Source organism: Homarus americanus, unplaced genomic scaffold (assembly GCF_018991925.1).
Source record: "Homarus americanus isolate GMGI-L3 unplaced genomic scaffold, GMGI_Hamer_2.0 scaffold24781, whole genome shotgun sequence".
Lineage (NCBI taxonomy): Eukaryota > Metazoa > Arthropoda > Malacostraca > Decapoda > Nephropidae > Homarus > Homarus americanus.
Window position 1 is genome coordinate 114,309 of NW_024723430.1, and position 22,067 is coordinate 136,375.

At 39.8% G+C, this 22,067-nt stretch overlaps 1 protein-coding gene across 2 annotated transcripts in view; it reads left to right on the forward strand.

Moving 5' to 3' along the window:
- LOC121863453 (battenin-like) overlaps window positions 1–21,559 on the forward strand; it is a 46,309-nt gene extending 24,750 nt beyond the window's left edge. For both annotated transcript variants that reach the window (XM_042362117.1, XM_042362118.1), the window contains 10 exons: window positions 2,086–2,389; window positions 4,614–4,692; window positions 11,090–11,245; window positions 14,464–14,696; window positions 16,823–16,966; window positions 17,828–17,978; window positions 18,369–18,437; window positions 19,760–19,909; window positions 20,386–20,526; window positions 20,947–21,559. In XM_042362117.1, coding sequence (XP_042218051.1) covers window positions 2,086–2,389; window positions 4,614–4,692; window positions 11,090–11,245; window positions 14,464–14,696; window positions 16,823–16,966; window positions 17,828–17,978; window positions 18,369–18,437; window positions 19,760–19,909; window positions 20,386–20,526; window positions 20,947–21,078 — 1,559 coding nt within the window. In that variant the 3' untranslated portion in view covers window positions 21,079–21,559. The remainder of the gene's footprint in view (window positions 1–2,085; window positions 2,390–4,613; window positions 4,693–11,089; window positions 11,246–14,463; window positions 14,697–16,822; window positions 16,967–17,827; window positions 17,979–18,368; window positions 18,438–19,759; window positions 19,910–20,385; window positions 20,527–20,946) is intronic.
- Window positions 21,560–22,067: the final 508 nt, after the last annotated feature.

Genomic DNA, 22,067 nt, shown 5'->3' on the forward strand with positions numbered 1-22,067 from the left:
AGCCTCCCTTAGCAACCACAGCCTCCCCCAATCGCTCACAGCCTCCCTCCTCCCACAACCACAGCCCCCCCCCCTTCCCCAATTACTCACAGACTCCTCCAACCAAGCAACAGTAGAACAGGTTTCCAAAGGGTTCGTAATTTTTTTACAGGTGATTGGAGACGTAAAGAACTGCATCATTACAGTAGAACCAGAGGTAAATTTTAGCGTATTTTTTCCCATCAACTCATTGTTTCAGTGAGCCAGTTTCGTGTATTGTCTCTGTTTAGGGGACAATTCAAGAAATAATTTTGAAGGATCGAGATTTTAGAGTCTTGTTGCTGTTGTAGTAGACAACTATTTTGGAAGCATAATGTGTTGTCTAATGGTAGACCCTGCTGCCATATGGCATCACAAAAATTGTGACTAAGTCCCAGGTTGCTGATCTGACTTTCTGCCTCATTTACACACAATTGCAGGGTCTCAATTGTTTCTCTTACTATTGACAAGACAGCATATATGTCGTTTATTTATGGTTCAAATAAACACACACACACACACACACACACACACACACACACACACACACACACACACTCACACACACACACACACACACACACACACACACTCACTCTCACTCTCTCTCTCTCTCTCTCTCTCTCTCTCTCTCTCTCTCTCTCTCTCTCTCTCTCTCTCTCTCTCTCTCTCTCTCTTGGCTTATAGACATGTCATTAACCCTCGCCTCCCGCCTTGATTACATTGTTTTGAGTCAGATACAATGAGTAGCCAGGTTCAGGTGTCTCCAGGGGGTAACTGTGTGTGTGTGTCTTATCGTCAAGCCTGTGAAACCAACCCGTTGACCCGTGGACTAGTATGGTCTTGAAATAATAATAAATATATTCTAAATAAATCACATAATATATACCATCCTGCTTCTCTATTTATGTCTCCTGGGGTTGATGTAGTTTGTTCTTTTCGTTTTTCCTCTCTACCACGCTCTCTTACGCCATGTTGGCAAGGACGGAGCAAGCGCTACACTACACAGATTGTTTCAATAGTTTACAGCTCTCACAGGAAAAGAAAAAATACGACAAAATTTTCTCAACTGGAGCTTCTTTATTTTAATTTCTCCGTGACTTCAAGTGGGACGGAAATCCGCTAGCTCCAGATATGAACATTAATGTCATCTGAGGTGCTCATAAACTTTGATTAAATCATTTCTTGCCCGTCTATTGTGTAAGCTAGGCATTTAAAGGCATCTAAAGGCTTTCTAATCTTTCTTGATACGACAGGTACTGAGTGGTGGCCTATTAAACTCGTATAAAAAAACTGTCATCGGATATCAACAAACATTCTTTTATAGCATATCTCGGGAGAGTTCGGTGACCCATTCGGTGTACCTGGGACCTGGCGTGACCCCTTTATTTATATTTTTGTCAGTTACTTTCTATCGAGTCGAGTTTCATAATGTCGTAGTAGTCTTGAAAAAAATCAGTATTTTTATTTATAGTAGCAATGTAAATATGGCGGGATGAGTAAGTTTGTTTACACGCGCTGTGGGGTGAAGAGGCCTCGTGTCCAAGGCTTTGTTATTTTCGGTACAGGAGCCTATGAGCCTTCCATAAAAAGGTATGCACTATTACTATTCAAATTATTCAAAACAGTAAGGGATTATTCACTCAAAATGCATAAGAGGTGTGTTTGTCAAGATAGGCACGAGTATTGTTTAAATCAACTCCTATTGAATGTAAATAAGAATCAGTTTCTTGTGAGGAGACTTGTGAACTCTTCAGATAACCTGCCATAATGTTGTGACAGAAGCGAGTGCGAGTTCATTTAAGACTAAACACTGGCACATGTTCAGAAATATACACTGAGGAGCCCGTACACGTTCTATAAGCCTCTGCCAACAATGCGTATAAGACAATAGACCGAGAATATTGTATTGGGTATGGGACTTGCACAGGGCTTAAGTCTCTCTCTCTCTCTCTCTCTCTCTCTCTCTCTCTCTCTCTCTCTCTCTCTCTCTCTCTCTCTCTCTCTCTCTCTCTCTCTCTCTCTCTCTCTCTCTCTCATTATATTTATTGTGTTTATTATCGACAGAACACATAAGAGCAGAAGATCAGTTGCTGCTTCAGGACCAGCCAGATGATTCCACCATCACCGACGGCCACAGACTACTCACACACAGCGCCCCTCACCATACCTCACACTCCAAGGACGACCCTCCTACACCTGTGAGAGAAGGGGGTAAAGGAAGCGAAGGAACAAAAGGAAGAGATGAAAAAAAGAATAATGAACGTGAGGGAAGAGAAAAGGAAGGAAAGGAGAAAGATGGCGATGGAGAGGAGTATTGTTCAAAGCCTCGAAGTCCCCCGCGCTCTTACAGAGACTTGGTGGCTTACTGGTAAGATCCCTTGTTGTATAGTGGTGTTCCCGCTTCTCCATTCCTTCGTCAGCAGATAGATTCCACACAGGTAATGATGGTTAAGACTTCTGAGGCGGAGTTTTAACGGATGTAAGAATTAGTACAGTACAGCTTTTCAGGTCGAGCCAGTCACGCTCTCTGAAATTACTTGGTCATGTACAGTAGTTTCTGCAGCTAAAATCAGTTTCTAATTTCAGAATCCTCACATTTGCATTTATTACAGCTAAGAGAAAAAGTACAAACAATTACATTTCTGAGGCAAGGATGCCGTTCTTAGGTCCGTGATACCAAAACCACGTAGTTCAACTTCGAAAAAAAAAATCTTATTTGATATCACGGCCGAGTTTAAAACCACGACCTAACAACTGTGAGTAGTTTTTCTTGAATATACCTGGCAGGAGACCAAACAAGCCTGCCAGTGCCAGTTTCCCAAAATATATATTTTTTTTTTAACTAGACTCGCTGTGACGGGGATGCTTCACCTAGATTATACTGGCTAGCCTTTTGCCGTCTCCTTTACCACTGTTTTCTGTTATATGATTGAAAGAGCTGCGCCAGTCTTCGTCAGATTTTGTAGATATACATAAATAGGCCCATGAAAGGTTTTAATCCTCCCCCCGCCCACTTCCTCCACCCACCCCACTCCACCCCATCCCCTACCCACTTCCCCCCCACCCCAACATCCTCTCTTCCCTTCCCCGACCCCTCATCCCCACCCACCTTCCTCCTTCCGCCAAAGAAAACGGGACGCTGTTAATTAAAGCAGAGGGAACTTTAATACCTGTTCAAACTCATTCTCTTTCCGCGCACGTGTATACAACTTAGAGTAAGATCGACATTTTTTCTTCTCCACATTAATTAAGTTTTATTTGATATTGTCAGTCACCAGAGTAAGAGCATTTATTGTAGTGTAGTTCAGTGCAGTACATCACACGGCCTCTACCTCCACATCCACCTCTACCTCCACCTCTACCTCTACCTCCACCTCCAGCTCTACCTCTACCTCTGCCTCCACATCCACCTCTACCTCCACCTCCACCTCTACCTCAACCTCCAGCTCTACCTCTACCTCCACATCCTCCTCTACCTCCACATCCACCTCTACCTCTACCTCCACATCCACCTCTACCTCCACCTCTACCTCTACCTCTAGCTCTACCTCAAGGCAACGAGCAACAGTTTGATTACAGTCTTATTCCCGGAAATATGTGGTAAAAATATTCATGTTGTTATCCCAGAACTGTAAATAATGAACCGTATTTTAGGACGTGGAATAATCAGGAACCTAAAAATATGTTGGAATAAAGTCGATGATTGTGAAGATTTTTTTTTTTATGTTTTTGTTTTTTATCTTTACGATTAAGTTATAAATATCTTCATAAATTCTCAACATTACGCCCAGCTCAGTGTCCGGAAACAGGAACTAGGATCTCTCTCTCTCTCTCTCCATCGTCACTACAGTATTACCTTTCAAGATATTTACCTGTACAGTGTGTTACGTCAATGTTTATACAGTAAAGGTTGTAATACACTTAGACACTTAAATGACTGTAGTGTATTGTTGGTAGCTCAGGGTGCCTGTGATGACGTCATGGCCAGACAGCACACGGGGAGTGGCGGGAGGAACACTTTTGTTAACAGTTCAGGTTAGAGAGATGATTAAGTTGATAAATTATTAAAGCGAGTTTGTAATCCCGAAGATTATATTTTTAAGTCAAATTATTTTTTTATTTGTGAAATATGAATGCGTTCTTCCTATCTATAAGACAATTTATTTTGATGGTTTAGTGGTTAGCATGTCAGATTGGTGATGCTTGGACCATTGTTCGACCCCAAGGCACACTCAGTGAGTTCCCATATCCTGTTGAGACACTGTATCCATGTGAGCCTCTAACAGGATACTGGCCTGCCAGGGCTGCTATATGTGTTACGTGTCCCCTCCGGCCTTCACTACCAGGACATTGGTCAGAATGCTTTGGTTTTGTTATACAGTTTGTTAGTAAATGAGTCCAGTAATATAAGAGTGTGTGGTGAAGAGTGTACAGTACTTAACGCTCATGTTCTTGCCGTGAGCATGACCACTCGGGAAAGGCGGGAAGCTGTTCATTATTGTACAATTGTATAACTGACGCCGTCCGGGAAGTTCTTACTCATTATTACAGCTAAACTATAGTGAGTGACTGTTCTTCTCCCGCCTCGCCAGGTTGCTCGGCTTCTGCAACAACTTCACCTACTGGGTCATGATTACTGCTGCCTACGACCTTCTCAGCGCCGAGTCTCAGGTCAGTTTACTCTTTTATCTGAGACATTATCCCCTTACTTCTTCCTTCACATAACCTACGGAAAGATCCTAGTGAGAGTCCCCCCACACATCTCCCCCTCATCATCGAGACACTCCCAGGTCGGTGATGGATATAATCTAGAATATATTTAATAAAGTACATAATCATAAAGTATTTAGTGTGATGAGGTTAATTAAAGTTTAATAAGATATATTCACGTTAGGTAGGCCGGTCGTAGCTAGACATGCCTGGCCGTGCACAGACTTGAGAAAGTAAGTCAGTGTACCTAGCGGGGTAATTATTTGATCACAAGTAGAAATGATTGTTTGACCTACACCACGTCATGGTTCACTAGGAGAGTTCATTGACATTTGACGGCACCTAAACAGACATACTAACTTATTATGGGAATTTATTATATCCCTGAACGAGTTGTGGGACATAATAAAATCGCGCGCGTCGTCTTGTCTGTCTTAACTAGGATGACGCCTCAGAGTGACCTCTTAACAGGAGAGACAGATCTTCTTGAAGCTTGATGAACGCGTGTTGTTCCCTCCAGAGCTCACACGAGTTTGATTAAGAGATGTGATCCAATTATTACAGACCAGACGGACTTTATAAGACGTTCACGGATATGTCACGTGTTACATTTGTTAATACAGTACACAGCTTAGCAACTTTGTAGTAAATGCTGGAACGCTGGAAAGTTTTAAAAGGAGGCTCGATAGATTCATGGATGATAGAAAGTGGTTGTAACTCTAGACAGGAGCTGCCATGCACAGGCCAACCGGCCTATTGCTGACCCCTTATTTTCTTATGTTCTTATGTATCCAGACTTCAAATTTGACCGATGTAATCTTTCAGTTTTTTTAGATTTTTATTAAAAAACTCTATGGGATTTTTACAACTCATTCTGCAACGCTGCATTTTTAATCTTTTAGTTTTATCCTCTTTACCACTGATCGGCTCGTTAGCCGCTTGGACTGTCGGTTACGTCTCTGTTACGCACTGTTGGCAAGTAATGGGCATGCACTGGCTCCTGAATGTATCTGAACCTGCTCCAGTGCTTGTCAAGTCTTGTCTTGAAAGAGCTCACACTCGGTGCCGCCACAACTCTCTCTGGCAGGTTGTTCCAAGAGTTCACAATTCTCACTCCGACAAAGTTTGTCCTCTCAGTTTTCTGGACTTGTGACTTCTTCAACCTTGAGCTGTGACCCCTTGTGGGGTGGGCGTCCGCCAGCTCCAGGTATGGACACTCGACTGAGTAGTGCCCTTTGAGATGTTTATACACCTCAATTACCCCCCCCCCCCTCTCTTTGCTCGCCTGTAGTATAAGCTAGACAACTGTAGGCGCTCTAATCTCTCAGGGTAGCTGAGGTGCCGAAGTGCAGGACCAATCTGGTGGCCCTCCTATGGATATTTTCAATCAACTGACAGTCTCTAGCATATCGCGGGGACCAGACGGGATGTCAGTACTCCAGGCAGGGAAGCACCTCACTCTTAAAGCGCGTTACGAGGGACGGACCGTCTAGATATCTGAAAGACCTTCTTATAAGACCTGCTAGCTTAGTTGCCTGGTTCACCTTCTCACAGTGGTCCGAAACTTCAGATCATTGTCAACATATTCACCCAGGTCCTTTTCACAATCGATCACCTGGCTAATGCAGATTCTTCGTCCCGTTGGAAGTATAGCTACGTACAGCATATTGCATCTGAAGATTAGCCACCCCAGCTTGTTTCACCTGAAGATTAGCTATCCCAGCTTATTTTACCTGAAAATTAGGCACTCCAGATTATTTCGCCCGAAGTGGTGTTAAATCCCCCCCCTCTGCCACCCTCGACTAAAGTTGTCACGCTCTTGTCTCTGAAGCCAGACACAAATATGCGTGCCTTGTTGACCGGGTGTCAAGGTCAAACTGTTGTGGATCCCCTCTCATATAGGCCTCATAAAACACGACAGAGTTGATGCCCTCGCCAAACTCGCGTCTAACAAAGACACCGTTGAATACAATTTGGGTCTGTCAAAAAGAACCCCTAAAACTGTAATTAGGAAAGAACTTATGGATGAGTTTGACGCAAGTAGACAAGTGCAAACAGGCACTAGTCGATCCATAGTTTACCATGATGAGATGTATCAAGTGAAACATGTATATGGAGCAAGTAACAAGATCACTAGATTACAAGATGTTGTTACCGCTAGATTAAGGTTAGGATATAAGTACCTCTGGCAGTATGTTCCTCAAGCAGATGTAAACAAGACTAAATGTAAAGTGTGTGGCCATACATATGGCCACACACTTGAACACTACGTCCTCGACTGTGTGAAGATAGAACCTTTTAGGGACAGGTCCAAGCACACTGTGTGTGGAATGACACCACACTTCATCTCTAATGGCAAGATAGCCGATATATTAAGATTGTATCCACTTTTTTGCACTTAGTAACTATATCAGTTCTCGTGTACAGAACCAAATACACAATGTGCTTGAATACTTCTCACGTAAATGTGAATAACAGAGTGTGAGGCCAGACATACTGCCTCACACGCCTGTACTCACGCATTTGTGAATAAGTTACCCTTTATGTATAGAACTCAACAAATAATGTAATTGAAATACTGTGTAACATTCAGTGCCATAATATCCTGACAACGGGGATTAATTATTATGACCCGCTGCAAGCTCTACTCTGTAATCCTTTCGCGCTACCGCTCACAGGTTGAGTGTGGGGTGCACAATAAAGTAGCCGCTATTAGCGGCAAAATCAAAATCAATGCCATTAGAGAAATCTAGGGTCCCAGTTCTCCAAGTTTCGTACAATAAATATTCATCGTTAATGAAGGAATAAGACTAATGGTTGAATGATTTAAACACATCAACATCTCCCCTGACAGATACGTTATCATCAGTTTTGTTGAGCTGCTGTTAACATCTAGTTATGGCAGTTTTCATATAATTTTGAGGCTACAGGTATTTTGGACATTATTTTTGTTTTAACTTTCAGACAAATTAGTTAGATACACTCTTTAACATCATCAGTTTCGAGCACCACTGTTTGTGAATTTTGATAACGGGATCTCTAGCTCAGGTTAAGTCCGATACACGTATTTAATAGTCTGTCTCTCAAGGCTTTTCATAAGTGTAGTGTTTCCTCACATCGAATACTGTGATTGTGTTTGGTCTCCGAGATGCATCAAGGAGCGCCATAAATCCGGTGTCGACGCTTTAGATTTTTGTGAGCACCTCAGAGCCAACTGTCCACATATCATGAGCCAGTGGTCACAGCTTCAACCTAAAGCAATCGGTATAGAAAATTGCCAAGAGCTAACATCTGTGGAATAAGAGTTGCCAGAGAATGTTGTGGCAGGATTCGGTGTGAGTTCCTTTAAGAGAAGACGAACACAACACTGGCACTTGTTCAGGTACACTCAAGACCCCGTACAGTACATACCCAATACTTGCCAACAGTGCGCGTAACAGAGACCATATCGACCGCCCGACCGGCTAGTAAACTGATCACTGGTGAAATTGTATATTAAAAATTAAGACAAGGGATTCTGTCTGTTGTGGACTTGGGTGTCCATGAATCAGAGTCCAGAGTCACAAAAGTTCATACGATAATTATTGCTGATAACTGAAGCTATAAGAATACACCCAACTGGTTGATTTAAGCTGATGCACAAAAAACACCAAAAAACGAAATAGCATGAGAATTATACCAAGACCTGACACTGTAACAGAGGAAAAGGTAAAAATAACGTACATTAAATTTTTCTATGTTTTGTCTATGATTTTGGGGTTACTTTTAAACAATATCTCTGGCCTTGAAAGTCAGTCAATGAGTCGGTCAGTAAGGTACATTCTCACATTTTCATTTACGAGGAATACTGGCGGCACAGCTGGTCTCCGGTCAACACAGCGCTCAGTAAATATATATACTGTGCTGTAGTTTCCTTTTAGTTAACAACACGATTGGCGCTCAGTCAACACTTCTCAGACGCTGTACATAACGTCTTGTTGTTGCATCAGAAGACATTACCACCTTGGAATACATTTAACACAAGCAGGTGGTCACAACAAAACACTTCTGGTACCATACGTCGGTTTTTTTCTTATGATAAAATCTTTAGAGAATAATGTAACAAGATATAATTCTATATATTTGTGGAAAATGTGTACCAAAAAATCCGGAGCCATATTTTGTAATTAATAAAAGTTGATTTCTCTGATACTTAATGATATTATTTTTTAAGACTTATTTTTTCACGTGTAAAAAAAAGGAACAAGAGATCAATCGGGCTTGAGAGAGACTCATCTTTTAATTCCTTACTTAATAAAGTTTGTCTACAGCCGAGTGGTAAAGAGGTGCCTTTGGTTCTGAACGTTATTTTAACTTGAGTATTACATAAGAACATAAGAACATAACATAACATAAGAAAATGGGATACTGCAGGAGGCCGACTGGCCCATACAGGGCAGATCCCTTTCACACCCATCCCAGCACTTCCATGTGCCTATCCAACTTCGTCTTGAAGCTCCCTAGCGTCCCCGATCCTACTATAGCACTCGGTAGCCTATTCCACATATCCACAACTCTATTACCAAACCAGTGCTTGCCTATATCCTTTCTGAATCGGAATTTATCTAATTTAAAGCCATTTGTTCTAGTTATTTCGTTATTACTGAGCTTCAGAACATCTTCCATTTTACCCTTGTTAATCCCACTTACCCACTTGAACACCTCTATCATATCTCCCCTAACTCTACGCCTCTCTAATGAATGCAAGCCTAAGCTTTTCAGTCTTTCTTCATATGGAAGGTTTCTAATATTATGGATCATTTTTGTCATTCTTCTTTGTACTCTCTCCAAAGAATCTATGTCCATTCTATAATAAGGACACCAGAATTGAACCGCATAATCCATGTGTGGCCTCACTAATGCTAGGTAAAGTTTCAAGATAACGTCAGCAGTTCTGTTACTCACACTCCTAGATATGAACCCAAGAATCCTGTTTGCCTTGTTGCGAACGCTAATACATTGTTTTCTAGGTTTCAAGTCGTTGCCAACAAATACACCTAGATCTTTTTCACAATCTGAATGTTCTATTTCCGTGTTACCTAGTTTATACTTAACGTTTGTATTCGTCTTCCCTATCTGTAGTACCTTGCATTTATCAGCATTAAAATTCATTTGCCAGTCTACTGACCACTCATGTAAGGTATCTAGATCTCTTTGAAGGTGTTCAAAGTCACTGTCTGAATTTATCACTCTCCCCATTTTGGTATCATCTGCAAATTTACTAATCCTACTAGTTATACCTAAATCAAGATCATTAATGAATATAACAAACAGCAGAGGGCCTAATACAGATCCCTGGGGAACTCCGCTTTTGACCGCACCCCAGTCTGACTTAAATCCATTTATGCTGACTCTTTGTTTCCTACCAGTTAACCATGACCTAATCCATTTTAATAATGATCCACCTCATGAGGGACTCTATCGAATGCTTTACTGAAATCTAAGTAAATTATATCATATGACTTATCATTATCTACCGCTTCATATACTTCTGAGAAAAAGCTAAGCAAATTTGTGAGACAAGAACGTCCCTGGGTGAACCCGTGCTGAGAAGAATGAATTAAGTTGAATGTTTCAAGGTGGCTTCTGATTTTCGTAGCAATAATTGACCCTAGCAACTTGCCTATGATTGACGTGAGACTAATGGGACGGTAATTTGATGCAATTGATTTATCACCTTTTTTGAAAATCGGAACTACATTTGCAAGTTTCCAAGCTTCTGGCATTAGGCCCGATTCTAATGACTTATTAAATAAAACTGCTTATGGATTACTCAACTCATCTCTACATTCTTTTAATATTCTAGCATATACCTCGTCTGGACCAGGCGATTTATGAGGCTTCAGTTTGTTAATTACTTTAAGCACATCGTTACTAGTAATATTGATATTCATCAACATATTTTCTATTCTGTCGTTATATACCTTATGAACTTCTGGAAACTGTGCTAGGTTTTCATTTGTGAATACGGAGCGAAAATGACTATTTAACGTACTACACATTTCTAACTCATCATCATCAGTATTATAAAGTGCTTCCCATCCAGTACGTAACTTAGTGTATTATTTAGTGCACCTTCTTTTGGTGGTCAATATATACATAGAATATAATAATTTCTATACATTACACATGTATTGTGAGAATAAATATTTCTACATGACTTAGATATCGCTGAATATCACACACACACACACACACACACACACACACACACACACACACACGTGTGTTTATCAGTCTGTGGGTGTTTATACCATAACACCTGTTACTGAGTCAGTAGTAGTAACTGGTCATTTATGCCCATCGTTTTTCCCGGCAGTCTTACACAGAACGCGCCCAGCACCACCCTCACCACGCCTTCCTCAGGAACCTGAGTGACGTCACCACATATTCTCCCAGTGACATCATACCTGTACTGAATGAATCAGCGGACACCTTCATCAGCACCTTCAAGTGCCTGAGACACTCTACTGGGGTAAGATAACCCCGTTCTCTGTTGTATATACACGGGGGACGACAGAAGCTGATTCACTTACACAGTTAGCAATTTACTGCACGACCTATAATGATGTTTATTCTCACTATTGTATATAATTTCTTTCAATTTATTGTCTTATATTCTGTTCTGTGAGCGTATCTGGGGACCCAATTTTATTGTACACTAGTAAGGATTCTTTCTTCCAGTGTTTACTAAATGGTGTCGTTGCCACCACCCAGGCCAGGTGTTAAGTCAGAATATAACATTAACAGTAAAACCTTTGAATTAACCTTGGTAACTGGCAGAGGTCAAGACTCGTGATATATAAGCAATATATTTTATATAACCTAATATTAGAAGGCATGAAGGGTGATACACAGATTATATTTATTTACTATTTATTAAAAGCGAGTGTTGTTACTATGAACATTTTGAATCTTCAATTACAAATGGAAGGAACTCCCACATGAGGAACAATGGAGGGATCCTACACAGGCCACTGACCCCCTTCCCTCGGCATAGCCATTAGGTAAATGAGGTAAATAACCCTTTGGTGGATTCTCACATCCGGAAGTGAATAAAATTATCGGACAGACCATTGTGATTGAGGCTCCTGTACTGTACAATCATCAATTAGACCAAGAAAGTTAAAAATTACACAGAGAAGGTCAGCCAATGTCTTATTTGTTTAATTTTCAACTTTATCTAAGTTGTGATTGGCTGAATTTCTGTCATCCAAGTATTGACTGGTGATTTTATTCGTAAAACAGAGATTAAGTAAAACCTAACGTAATGACCCTGGGCCAGGTTTAGTCAGGGTGGTTATGCCAGGGTAAGGCGGTTAGTATTGTTCTACTAGTAGCCATAAGTGTCCCCAAGTGAACCTAACCTAATCAACTTATTTAACAAAATTACTATATACTTACCTGTAGACTTGGTTACCTAATGTTTTACTTAGTTTCAAGTTTCCTACACAAGAGTTCAGCTAATCAGCACTTTAGCGTAAGAACGACAAAAATTGTGCCAACCTGAGTGAGAGCAGAGCAGCCAACAATACCATATCTGCACTTGGCTGTCCAGCTAGGACAAGATAAGACTCTAATCATCCAAATATTTACAACTCCGATTTTCTATTATTTTAGTCATTAATTTGCATACTAATTTATGCATGTAACCATGTCACATGTGATGACATATTTCAACAATATAAATTATATAATTCCATATTGTCATACAACGTGAACTAGCGTTCTGTGATCCCACGATATTAAGCAGGATGCATGGACCACATGATTAGCCCCCAGCTTCCTGCACCTTGGGTCTTAGTTTAGATTGGTCGGTTACAATTACTGTACTCGTTTATGTCGTACTAACATAACACAACAACTTAAGAGCGAGTTGGAGATTGGCTGACGTTTGGTGATTCTATACCTAGTGTGATTTCTCTCTCTTTACGCAGTACAGTATTTACAAGTTATAATACTATACATGTTAAATGTGGTGAGAGAATATATTTACATTTTGTCAGAGGTCAATATGCCCAACTTTAGAAAACACACCGAAGCGCAAGTCGGGATCAGCGTGAGAGTTGAGACGCTTGCGGAGCGGGTTGACAAGTGACAGGTAAACAAACCATCGAAATCAATGAACAGCCCATCAGGCTCTATGTCTAAAGTTGTATGTGATATTAAAAGGAATGTGATAACTGCCAGTGAGAACAACTTTTGTATCGAATTTGTGTGGATTCCGCGCCATGTTGGAATTAGGTATCATGGCTGTGCTGATTGACTGGCCAATGAGGCATGTAAGAAAGAAAATGTTGACCGTGACCTTGGCCTGTCCAATGTGTAATTAAAAACATTCAAGTCAGAATCATGAACTCTGATCTAGAAGAAGTGAGAAATGCAGACAGACCTGGCAGTTGTAGCATTAGTAAATATGACAAATTTTGTGACAAGAGGTACCGGTATGGCCAGCATAAGGACAGAACCAGACAATGAGATGTAGTCGTGGCCAGAATTAGGCTAGGATACAGACACATCTGGTAAGTTAGTAACGCTGTACCCATACCGGAACACTCAGCATGTAAACTTTGTGATAAACCTTTAAAGCATACACTTGAACACTATATTATTGAATGTGAGACTGTCAAAAACTTCAGGCCACCTGACTTATTGTATCTTGAACTATGTAATTACTACATTGAATCAGGGGTGCTTGAGGACATTCTTGCTGTTTATCCCAAATTTGCTAGCCCACACTGATTAGTCTTCAATTAGAATATGACTCCAATGTATGTGAACCACTGACCTATATATACTGCTAATGAATATGATGTATTTCCTACTTTGTGTACGAACCTCTGTCCTACATGGCAGTGAACAGTGGCATTACCCACATGAATCTGACCTATATATAGTGTCAATGAATATGATGCATTTCCTTCTTTGTGTACGAACCTCTGTCCTACATGGCAGTAAACAGTGGCATTACCCACATGAATCTGACCGATATATATATATATATATATATATATATATATATATATATATATATATATATATATATATATATATATATATATATATATATATATATATATATATATATATATATATATATATATATATTTACCATAATTATGGTAAATATTTTATTTCTTTACCTACAAAGGACATAGAGGCGTGAAATTACTGTCATATGATCAGTGTTCACAGTGTTTTTACCTCGTTATTTCCCTCTTCTTTCGTGCCATTCCCACTAAAACTTAATTAATTATTAAAGGATAGGCTAAAAAGAAAAATTACAACAATGTTGTCGCTACGATTTTGCTACTACACAGTACTCGTTGTCATCCAAAAAACATCTGAAAATTTTGGTGCAATTCCATAAAGTCCTTCTGGTGTTAAGAGTCTCCTCCACCTTTACACCTTAATTTAATATAATAAAAGTTATTTGTTGCCAGTTTTTCAGAGTGATAAATGGCTAGCACTTGAAGTGACTGTAAATGATTGTGATCATGGACAGAATTAAGTCATAGATACGATCCAACGATACAGTATATGAAAATTGAATTACTGTATAAGTCTAGTATAAGATACTGTACTGGCATACTTATAATTAGAATTATATTAGTTGTTTTAGAGTATGAGACAAACTATAGACATGTACCATAGGTTGGTCCGCTGATGATTCGCTTATTTTTGTGTTTCCAGGCCATCCTGGTGGCTGACACGCTGCCAGGGACAGCCTTGACTATTGCTGCACCCTTGACCCTGCTGGTCAGTGTGAATGTGCGGGTGTGGCTTATTGGTAGTCTCTGTGTTGCCTCTTACCTCACCCTGGGCCTCGCTGCCTCAAAATTTGTTTTCTTGGGCGTGGCGCTGGCCTCGGCTTCACGGGGCTTCTCAGACACGACCTTCCTTGGCCATGCATCCCACTACCACAAGTAAGGGAGGCTTCCCTAAAACATAGATGATGAGAGAAGTATTTAATGTTGTCCATACATTAGTGTAATCTGTGTGACTAATGGTATCAAATTGGTGTGGACATAGTTGTTTGAACTATGAATGGGTGTTGCTGCAAGGAGAAGCAATAGGAAATTTCCATTTGGTGTAGAATCCATAAGAACATCAATGGAGGATGAAAGGAAAACACTGAAGGGGTCCATGTAGTGTCTTAACAGTATCTTATGTTTGGCATTGTGCTTTCCATAAGAAGTTCAGATCACTCATCTTGAGAGACGTGATTTTTTTTTTATATTCTGAAAAGTAACTGAGAGATGTATGAATTGTACTTGACAATTAGGACACACACAGTGACAGCATACATTAGTATACATAAGGTTGTATGGAGAACGAGAGATATATTTAAAAGTTGTATTGACATGAGAGGGAAGGTATAAAAGATAAAGGTGAAGGATGTTTCTATATGTAGTGCTTCATCATTGTATTGAAGACAAGACATTGAATAATGAGTAAAATATTATATATATATATATATATATATATATATATATATATATATATATATATATATATATATATATATATATATATATATATATAATTTTTTTTTTTTTTACAATTTCAGTGATCTGTTGATTTCAAGAGAGATTGTGACTTTTAGTTAGGTTGTAAAATGTTAATATGAAATCAGAGCTAACAGTAGAAGAGGGATGTAGTGGCATTCTGTAATAATGCATGTAAGGCTTGAGGACCTAATATTAGAGATACAGTATATCCCTGTACTGGGTCGATGAATGCTGCTACCTGGGTGACTTGATCAGTGCTGATAATGATACTGAAAATAGCTCAGGAAACTGCTGCCTTCATTGGTGGCAAGAGAGCCTTCTCCCTGTTAAAGAAAAGATGTATGCAATTGCCATGAGAAGTGTAAAGTCGTATGGCAGTGAAACGTGGACATTCACAGGCTAGAGCCAGCTTAGGTAAGAATGGTGAAGTGGATGTGCGGGGAGATATGATAGAAGTATTTAAGTGGGTGAAAGGAATCAATAAAGGGGATATAGATAAAGTTCTTATAATATCCGAGCAGGATAGGACTCGGAGCAACGGATTTAAGTTGGATAAGTTTAGGTTTAGGAGGGAGATAGGAAGAAACTGGTTCACTAATAGGGTGGTGGACGAGTGGAACAAGCTTAGCAACTTTGTAGTAAGTGCTGGAACTCTGGAAAGTTTCAAAACGAGGCTAGATAGATTCATGGATGATAGAGAGTGGTTGTAACTCTCGACAGGAGCTGCCTTGCACAGGCCAACCGGCCTATTGCAGACTCCTTATTTTCTTATGTTCTTATGTTCTTATAACACAGAAAGATGGGAAACACTGCTCAGAGCTAAAAGGGCAGCAGGGTACAGTATTGAGAGAGTTGGCAAGGCTTTTTGTTGAGGGAGGAGAAAATGGTTTGGACTATGAAAGGGTTGGAGGAACCACTTGGGCCAAGAGATGCACGAGTAAATATGGAGGGGAGGAGATCCGGGGGTAACCCAAGAATGACATGAGGAGAAGTTGTAAGAATTCACCTCAGATAATAACGGCAGTGTTGCATTCTTCTACTGCTTCAATGCCAGTAAAATCTATTGTTATTAATTAATCTTTTTTTTCTACTTCTCTTGTTAATGACTTCCTAATCATTCAGTGTTATCCATCTATGACTGTGTGGATGTTGCAAATGTATGGAAAGGAAAATATCTGGAAGTTGAAAGAAGCAGGTGAACTTGCAGAGCGAAAGTTGGTACAGTATTATCCTAATTACAACTTTGTCTAATTTTTAAACTTGAGTCATTCAACTGATTTAAAACTGGTCCTGTCTAATAGATTCAGTGACAGAGAGCTTTCTTGTTATTTCTGTTGGGCGTTGGTTGTACTGTAACCTTTTCATGATTACAAAATGGACTCTGTACATTTAGTATACACAGCGCTCCTGGGGTCGCTGGAGTCACCTGGGTCTGTCAGCAATCTCACTTTTTGTTTTAATTGTCCAGGTATCAAGGACTGGCATTATATAATGTTTGGAAACCCCTGATGTAGAATGTTAATAATAATGTGGATCGGCAGGCACGTGTTGTCGCTCTGGTCATCAGGAACTGGTGTGGCAACGTTCATGGGACCTTTGTTGTACTCTAGTATGACCACCGCTGGCTTGGACCCTCGGCACTCTCTCCTTGTCTTCCTTACTGTCCCTGCCCTCATCGCCATCAGGTAAGTGATATACCTGTACCTCCCTCGTTAATATCAGGTAGGTTGTGTGGTTATCACTATACACCAGGTCACACACTGTTCTCACCAGTTTCATGTAGGTTACACCTTCACCGCTTCACCACTCACAAATGTTCACAAAAAGAGCACAAGTCCTCCTCCTCCTCCACAGAGTATTGTGTCACGCAGTTTAATCCATTACAAAGAGGTTCCAGGATTTTTTCTTAATATTAGTACCTTCAGATAAGTTTTTTTTTACATTTTTCTTATTCATTTGTTCCCATTCAACTGACTTGAGGCTTTAGGTCATGCCTTGTTCATAATCTGCATCAGTTCATATAATATACTCTGTACATTTTCTCTCAGGTTTTCATAACTATTGGGCTGTTGGTCTGTTGGCTCAGTATCTGAATTGGGATGAATATTGACCGTCAACAAGTTCTTGGTGACTGCACAAGGGCGAGTCACCTATCTCAAAATTAGCCCTACAGTTTTGCCCTCTGAAGAGTTGCTTGTTAATGCATGATTGGTGAAACAGCCCATTAGGGTCAGTGGCAATACAGCACACTGTACACTAAGTCTTCACTATATTAAGGAGTGCGGTCATCACTGCACTCTACCATTTTCTTTTACCCAGCTGTAAAGTTAGGTACCCATTCACAGCTGAAATATCTGGGGATACCCTCCGCATACATCAGTGCCCCTCACGACAGGAGGCGAGTACTGTGTTCACTGCATTAAGGAGCGATTTGTAGGATTATTTAACTCCTCAACAATCAAGATTATATTAATGTAAACAATGTGATAATAAAACAGGTTTTTAATTTATAGAACAAATCATTTACAGGTTTTTATGTTTTGCAGTTTCTGGTGTGTGTTGAGTCAGCACAAAAAAGAACACGAGGGCAGCGACGTGGAGGTGCAAGAGGCTGCAGGGATAAAGTATGTTGAGGACATGGAGAATGAAAAACAAAAGAGGATGGTTCTTGTTAAAGAGAAATTCTTTTTGTTTTTGGTGAGTTCAGTAGTACAGTACTGTAATACAATCTGATATTACTGCTTACAATTAAAATCTATTTTATCTTTATATTTGAAGAGATGAATAGAAGTTACCGTATCTGTATATTGTGTAACAAATAACTACCACGTGCTTTAAAGTTGGCTCACTTCCTTCTATTATGGGTGTGAGTCAGAGTTTGGTCAATATTGATTATCCAAATGGGATGCTTAGGCTTATACAGTATAATACATTGGTCACTCACTGTACATCATGAAATGATTCCTTCCATATTAAAAGAAGTGAGAACAGAGTGTGGCAATACTGTATACCCACACTGAGTAGTTTTCTACATAGCCATCAGTATTTGCATATCTTTAAACCTAATTTTATTTTTTTCTGTTGCAGAGGGCACAGAAATATTTGTTACCACTGGCCGTCTTTTATTTTGTTATGTACATCACCAACCAGGGGCTGGTAAGTTCATTAATGTTTCCTCCTGTTAATGAAAAAATTTAGCAATACTGTATGGAACAAGTGTAAAATAATGCATCTTCTATTTATTCTTCAAATACTGTGCCAGTTAGTTATTGCTATTAGTTTTCAGCATCAAATCCAGTGTAAAGCAACTCATAGATTTGAGCGTAGCTAAAGATTACAGTCGTGTCAATTTGTGATTTTATGTCTGAATAAGTTAATTTCTTTTCGGTCAGAGAATATTAAGCACAATTAAAGGTAACGTTAGTGGAACTTTTAGGTGTTTACAATCCAGTAAATGGTTGCCTTCCATGGTGTCAGTGTTGAGGTTTTAAGACTTGAAAACTTTCACCAATGTAGTCTATGTTCCATCCTCTGAGTTCGCTGGGAAGACGAGAACAAATGCCATTATTCTCGCTGACACCAACTGTAAGAGTATTGAGGCTACCATTATCCATAAACAACTACATTGGACTGGCCATGTTACCCGCATGGACTACGGTAGACTACCAAAGCAGCTACTTTACAGTCACCTAATGAATGGTAAACGTAACGCTCGTGGACAAATGAAAAGGTATAAGGATAGTCTTAAGACAAACCTGAAAAGAGCCAAATCGACCCCCTCACTTGGGAGACGATTACTCCACACCGTAACGCTTGGAGGATCACCACATGAGAAGGTGACAATACTTTCAAATTAGCCCGACTGCATACTGAGGTAGACCAGTGCCAGCACCGGAAAGACACTGCCGCCGTCCCAACCCGCACTAGATGTAGCCCTCCACACGTGCAACATCTGTGGACGACCCTGCCGATTCCGTATCAGCCTCTCCTCAAAGCTCACCAACGAAGGTGACATCCTTAATAACGCATATCATTGTATCATAGCTGGATGATCGTCATACTCGATTCTGAGTGACAGCAAAGTAGAAGTATAGTAGATTTGCAGTATGTAAGAACAAACTGTTTACTGTGAAATTAATCAAATGAGTGAATAGAAAAAAAGGTTAAGACCTAACTGAGATAAACAGTTAGGAGAAACAAATGTTTCAGTATTTTATAGATGAAAAAGTAGTGTCTGAAATATATGGGACAGCATTGTTCACCTTTGGGATTCCTGCTGTTGCCAGCCAAATGGTCTCAACAGACATGGTTCAGGTTTAATTAGATCAACTTCAATTATTATTTAAGTTAAGTTAGCAACAAGCACCATAGGTAATTATGGCTCAGGCAGAACAAGTCCAATGTTATGTTAAGGTTTGCCTACTAAAATCAGTCTGTCACAAGATGTAACACTTCTCTCCTTTCTGCCCAACCACCAGCTGGAGCTTGTTTACTTCCCGGCCTCCCATCTGACACATGCACAGCAGTACTCTTGGAGCAACACCATCCGTTGCTTGGGCACACTTATCTCCCGCAGTGCACATAAGCTACTTCTCTTGTCCAATACTTGGATTTGTAGCATTCTAGCTGTAAGTTATATTATGGGTTCTAAGATCTTTGACAGTCAAGTTCAAGTGAAAAATACAAAATGGATATGTTTGGATGGATTGAATACAGCTTAAGTCAATAATATCTTCAGAATTAGGATTTGGTGTTTAAATATACAGTATGTAATTTAGAAAATGGAAGAACAGTACTGACTGTAGGTTGCTGTTGAGCAAGCTACTGGGTTATGTGTATTTTAAAGAATTTCGACAAATTTCTTAAACTGTATATTAACAGAACTTGCTCTTTGTATAAAGTAATCAAAATCTAACTTTAAACAATCAAAATTAGAAAAGTTGTATAGAACATTAGATTAGTTATCAAATTGTACTGATCTAAGTTATGATTGCACTCAAGCTAACCAAACCAAGAGCATTTCCAAAACTTACAATTTTCACTCTTCTCAAAGTGAAGAGAAACACACAACAGTAGAATAACACTATTATTTGTTGTCCCACAGATGGTGATCCTGGTGGTAGTGGGGATGGAGGCTCACTACCATTACCTCCCTTCTGAGTACATTGTCTTCACCCTCCTCTTCCTACAAGGGCTTCTTGAAGGGGCTGCCTTCCGCTCTACAATATTCAACATGCATAAAAAGGTACGTATGTAAAATATATTCAGGAGGACCGGGTTCCTTGGTCATCAGGAATTGGGGTAAATATCTAGAGGGACTACATTTTTTAGTAATGGTTTATTTTCCTTTGATTTTTTGCTGAAACACTTTTGCCGAATCATATAAGTAGTGTAAATTCTGGCTCCCCAACCATCCAGACACACTGGTGAACGGGCAAGCATTAATTTCACACCCTTTGAATACTTAACCTTAGCTTACACCACAAATAATTTATTTATTATCTTTACTGCAGAAAATTTTATATTTTTCATTGTACAGTACAGTATTTTCAGAGTTACCATTGTCTGGCTTATACTGAATTACTTTTATGCTCAATTTAGATAACCTTGTTAACTCTTGCTTCCTACATTAAACTAAGTTATGTTTAATTCTGTGTTCTTTCAGGCTATTGATAAGGAGCGAGAGTTCTGTCTGGGAATTTTCCCGGTATCTTTGTTTCTTCCGGCAATGTTAGCCGGCTTCACGTCCATTCCAATTCATGATGTGCTCTGTCAGAACCACCTGTACCGGCAGTGATAATGACCAAATGTTAGTTACAATGTTCAGATACGACTTGCTCATTGCCATTACTTGGTAACAATACCCAACATTATCATGCTGAGCATCAACTGTGCTGCCACTAAAGGTGTTCCCGTGTGGCTCTTCATTAGCATTATCCCTGTGCTTGTACTGGCAGTACTTTTAAGTTTGATATGTCTCATGCAGTCTTAAAACAGATTTTTTACTGTTACCTTTAGATACAGTACAGCAAAATTCAAAAGTCTGTGCCACAAAATATTAACACCCCATTTTCAAGCAGGTCACTTGTCCACACAGCCATGAACATTATTATGTAAGAATTATATTTACTGATAAATTCTTCCGTGTCTTTGAAGTTGTGATCTCTGAGTTCTGTTACATTGTTAAATGTATACATAAGTTTATGTAAAGTATTCTAAGATGTATATTTTTAGACTTACAGTATGTAGTTCAAATATACAAAAATATATCAAAGTTATTTTATTGTTTCGATAAAACCCACAGTTTCCTGAAGAGTATAAGGCATGTCAATTCATCACCATCAACCTTCCAAGTTTAGGTAAGCTGTGATTACCTGATGACAGCCGTCCAGGCTATATGATGTCTTGCAACCTCTCTGGTCAGGTGATTATCCCTGAGATAATTTCTCACAACTCTTCCCCGTGTAATTTTTCGCCTACTCTTAACTTTTCATCCTTTCATAGTCAAATTAATGCATTACTTGGTGTTTCGCCCATCTCTTCAGGTGCCTGAGCAGTACGTGCCCTGCCTAGACACATGCACTGTGCCCTTGTAGCCTGAAACATGGGTCCGTATGCAAGGGCATGGCAGTACTGTATTGTTTAGTCCCCTTCATTCACCCAACCAGGTATCCTTGAGGATAGACAACATAATTTACTGTCTCTCCTCAAGCCAAACATGCCCCAACAAGGGACCATACAGTACATGTTAGCTAACAAAATTATTGCAAAGTTTCCTATTTATGG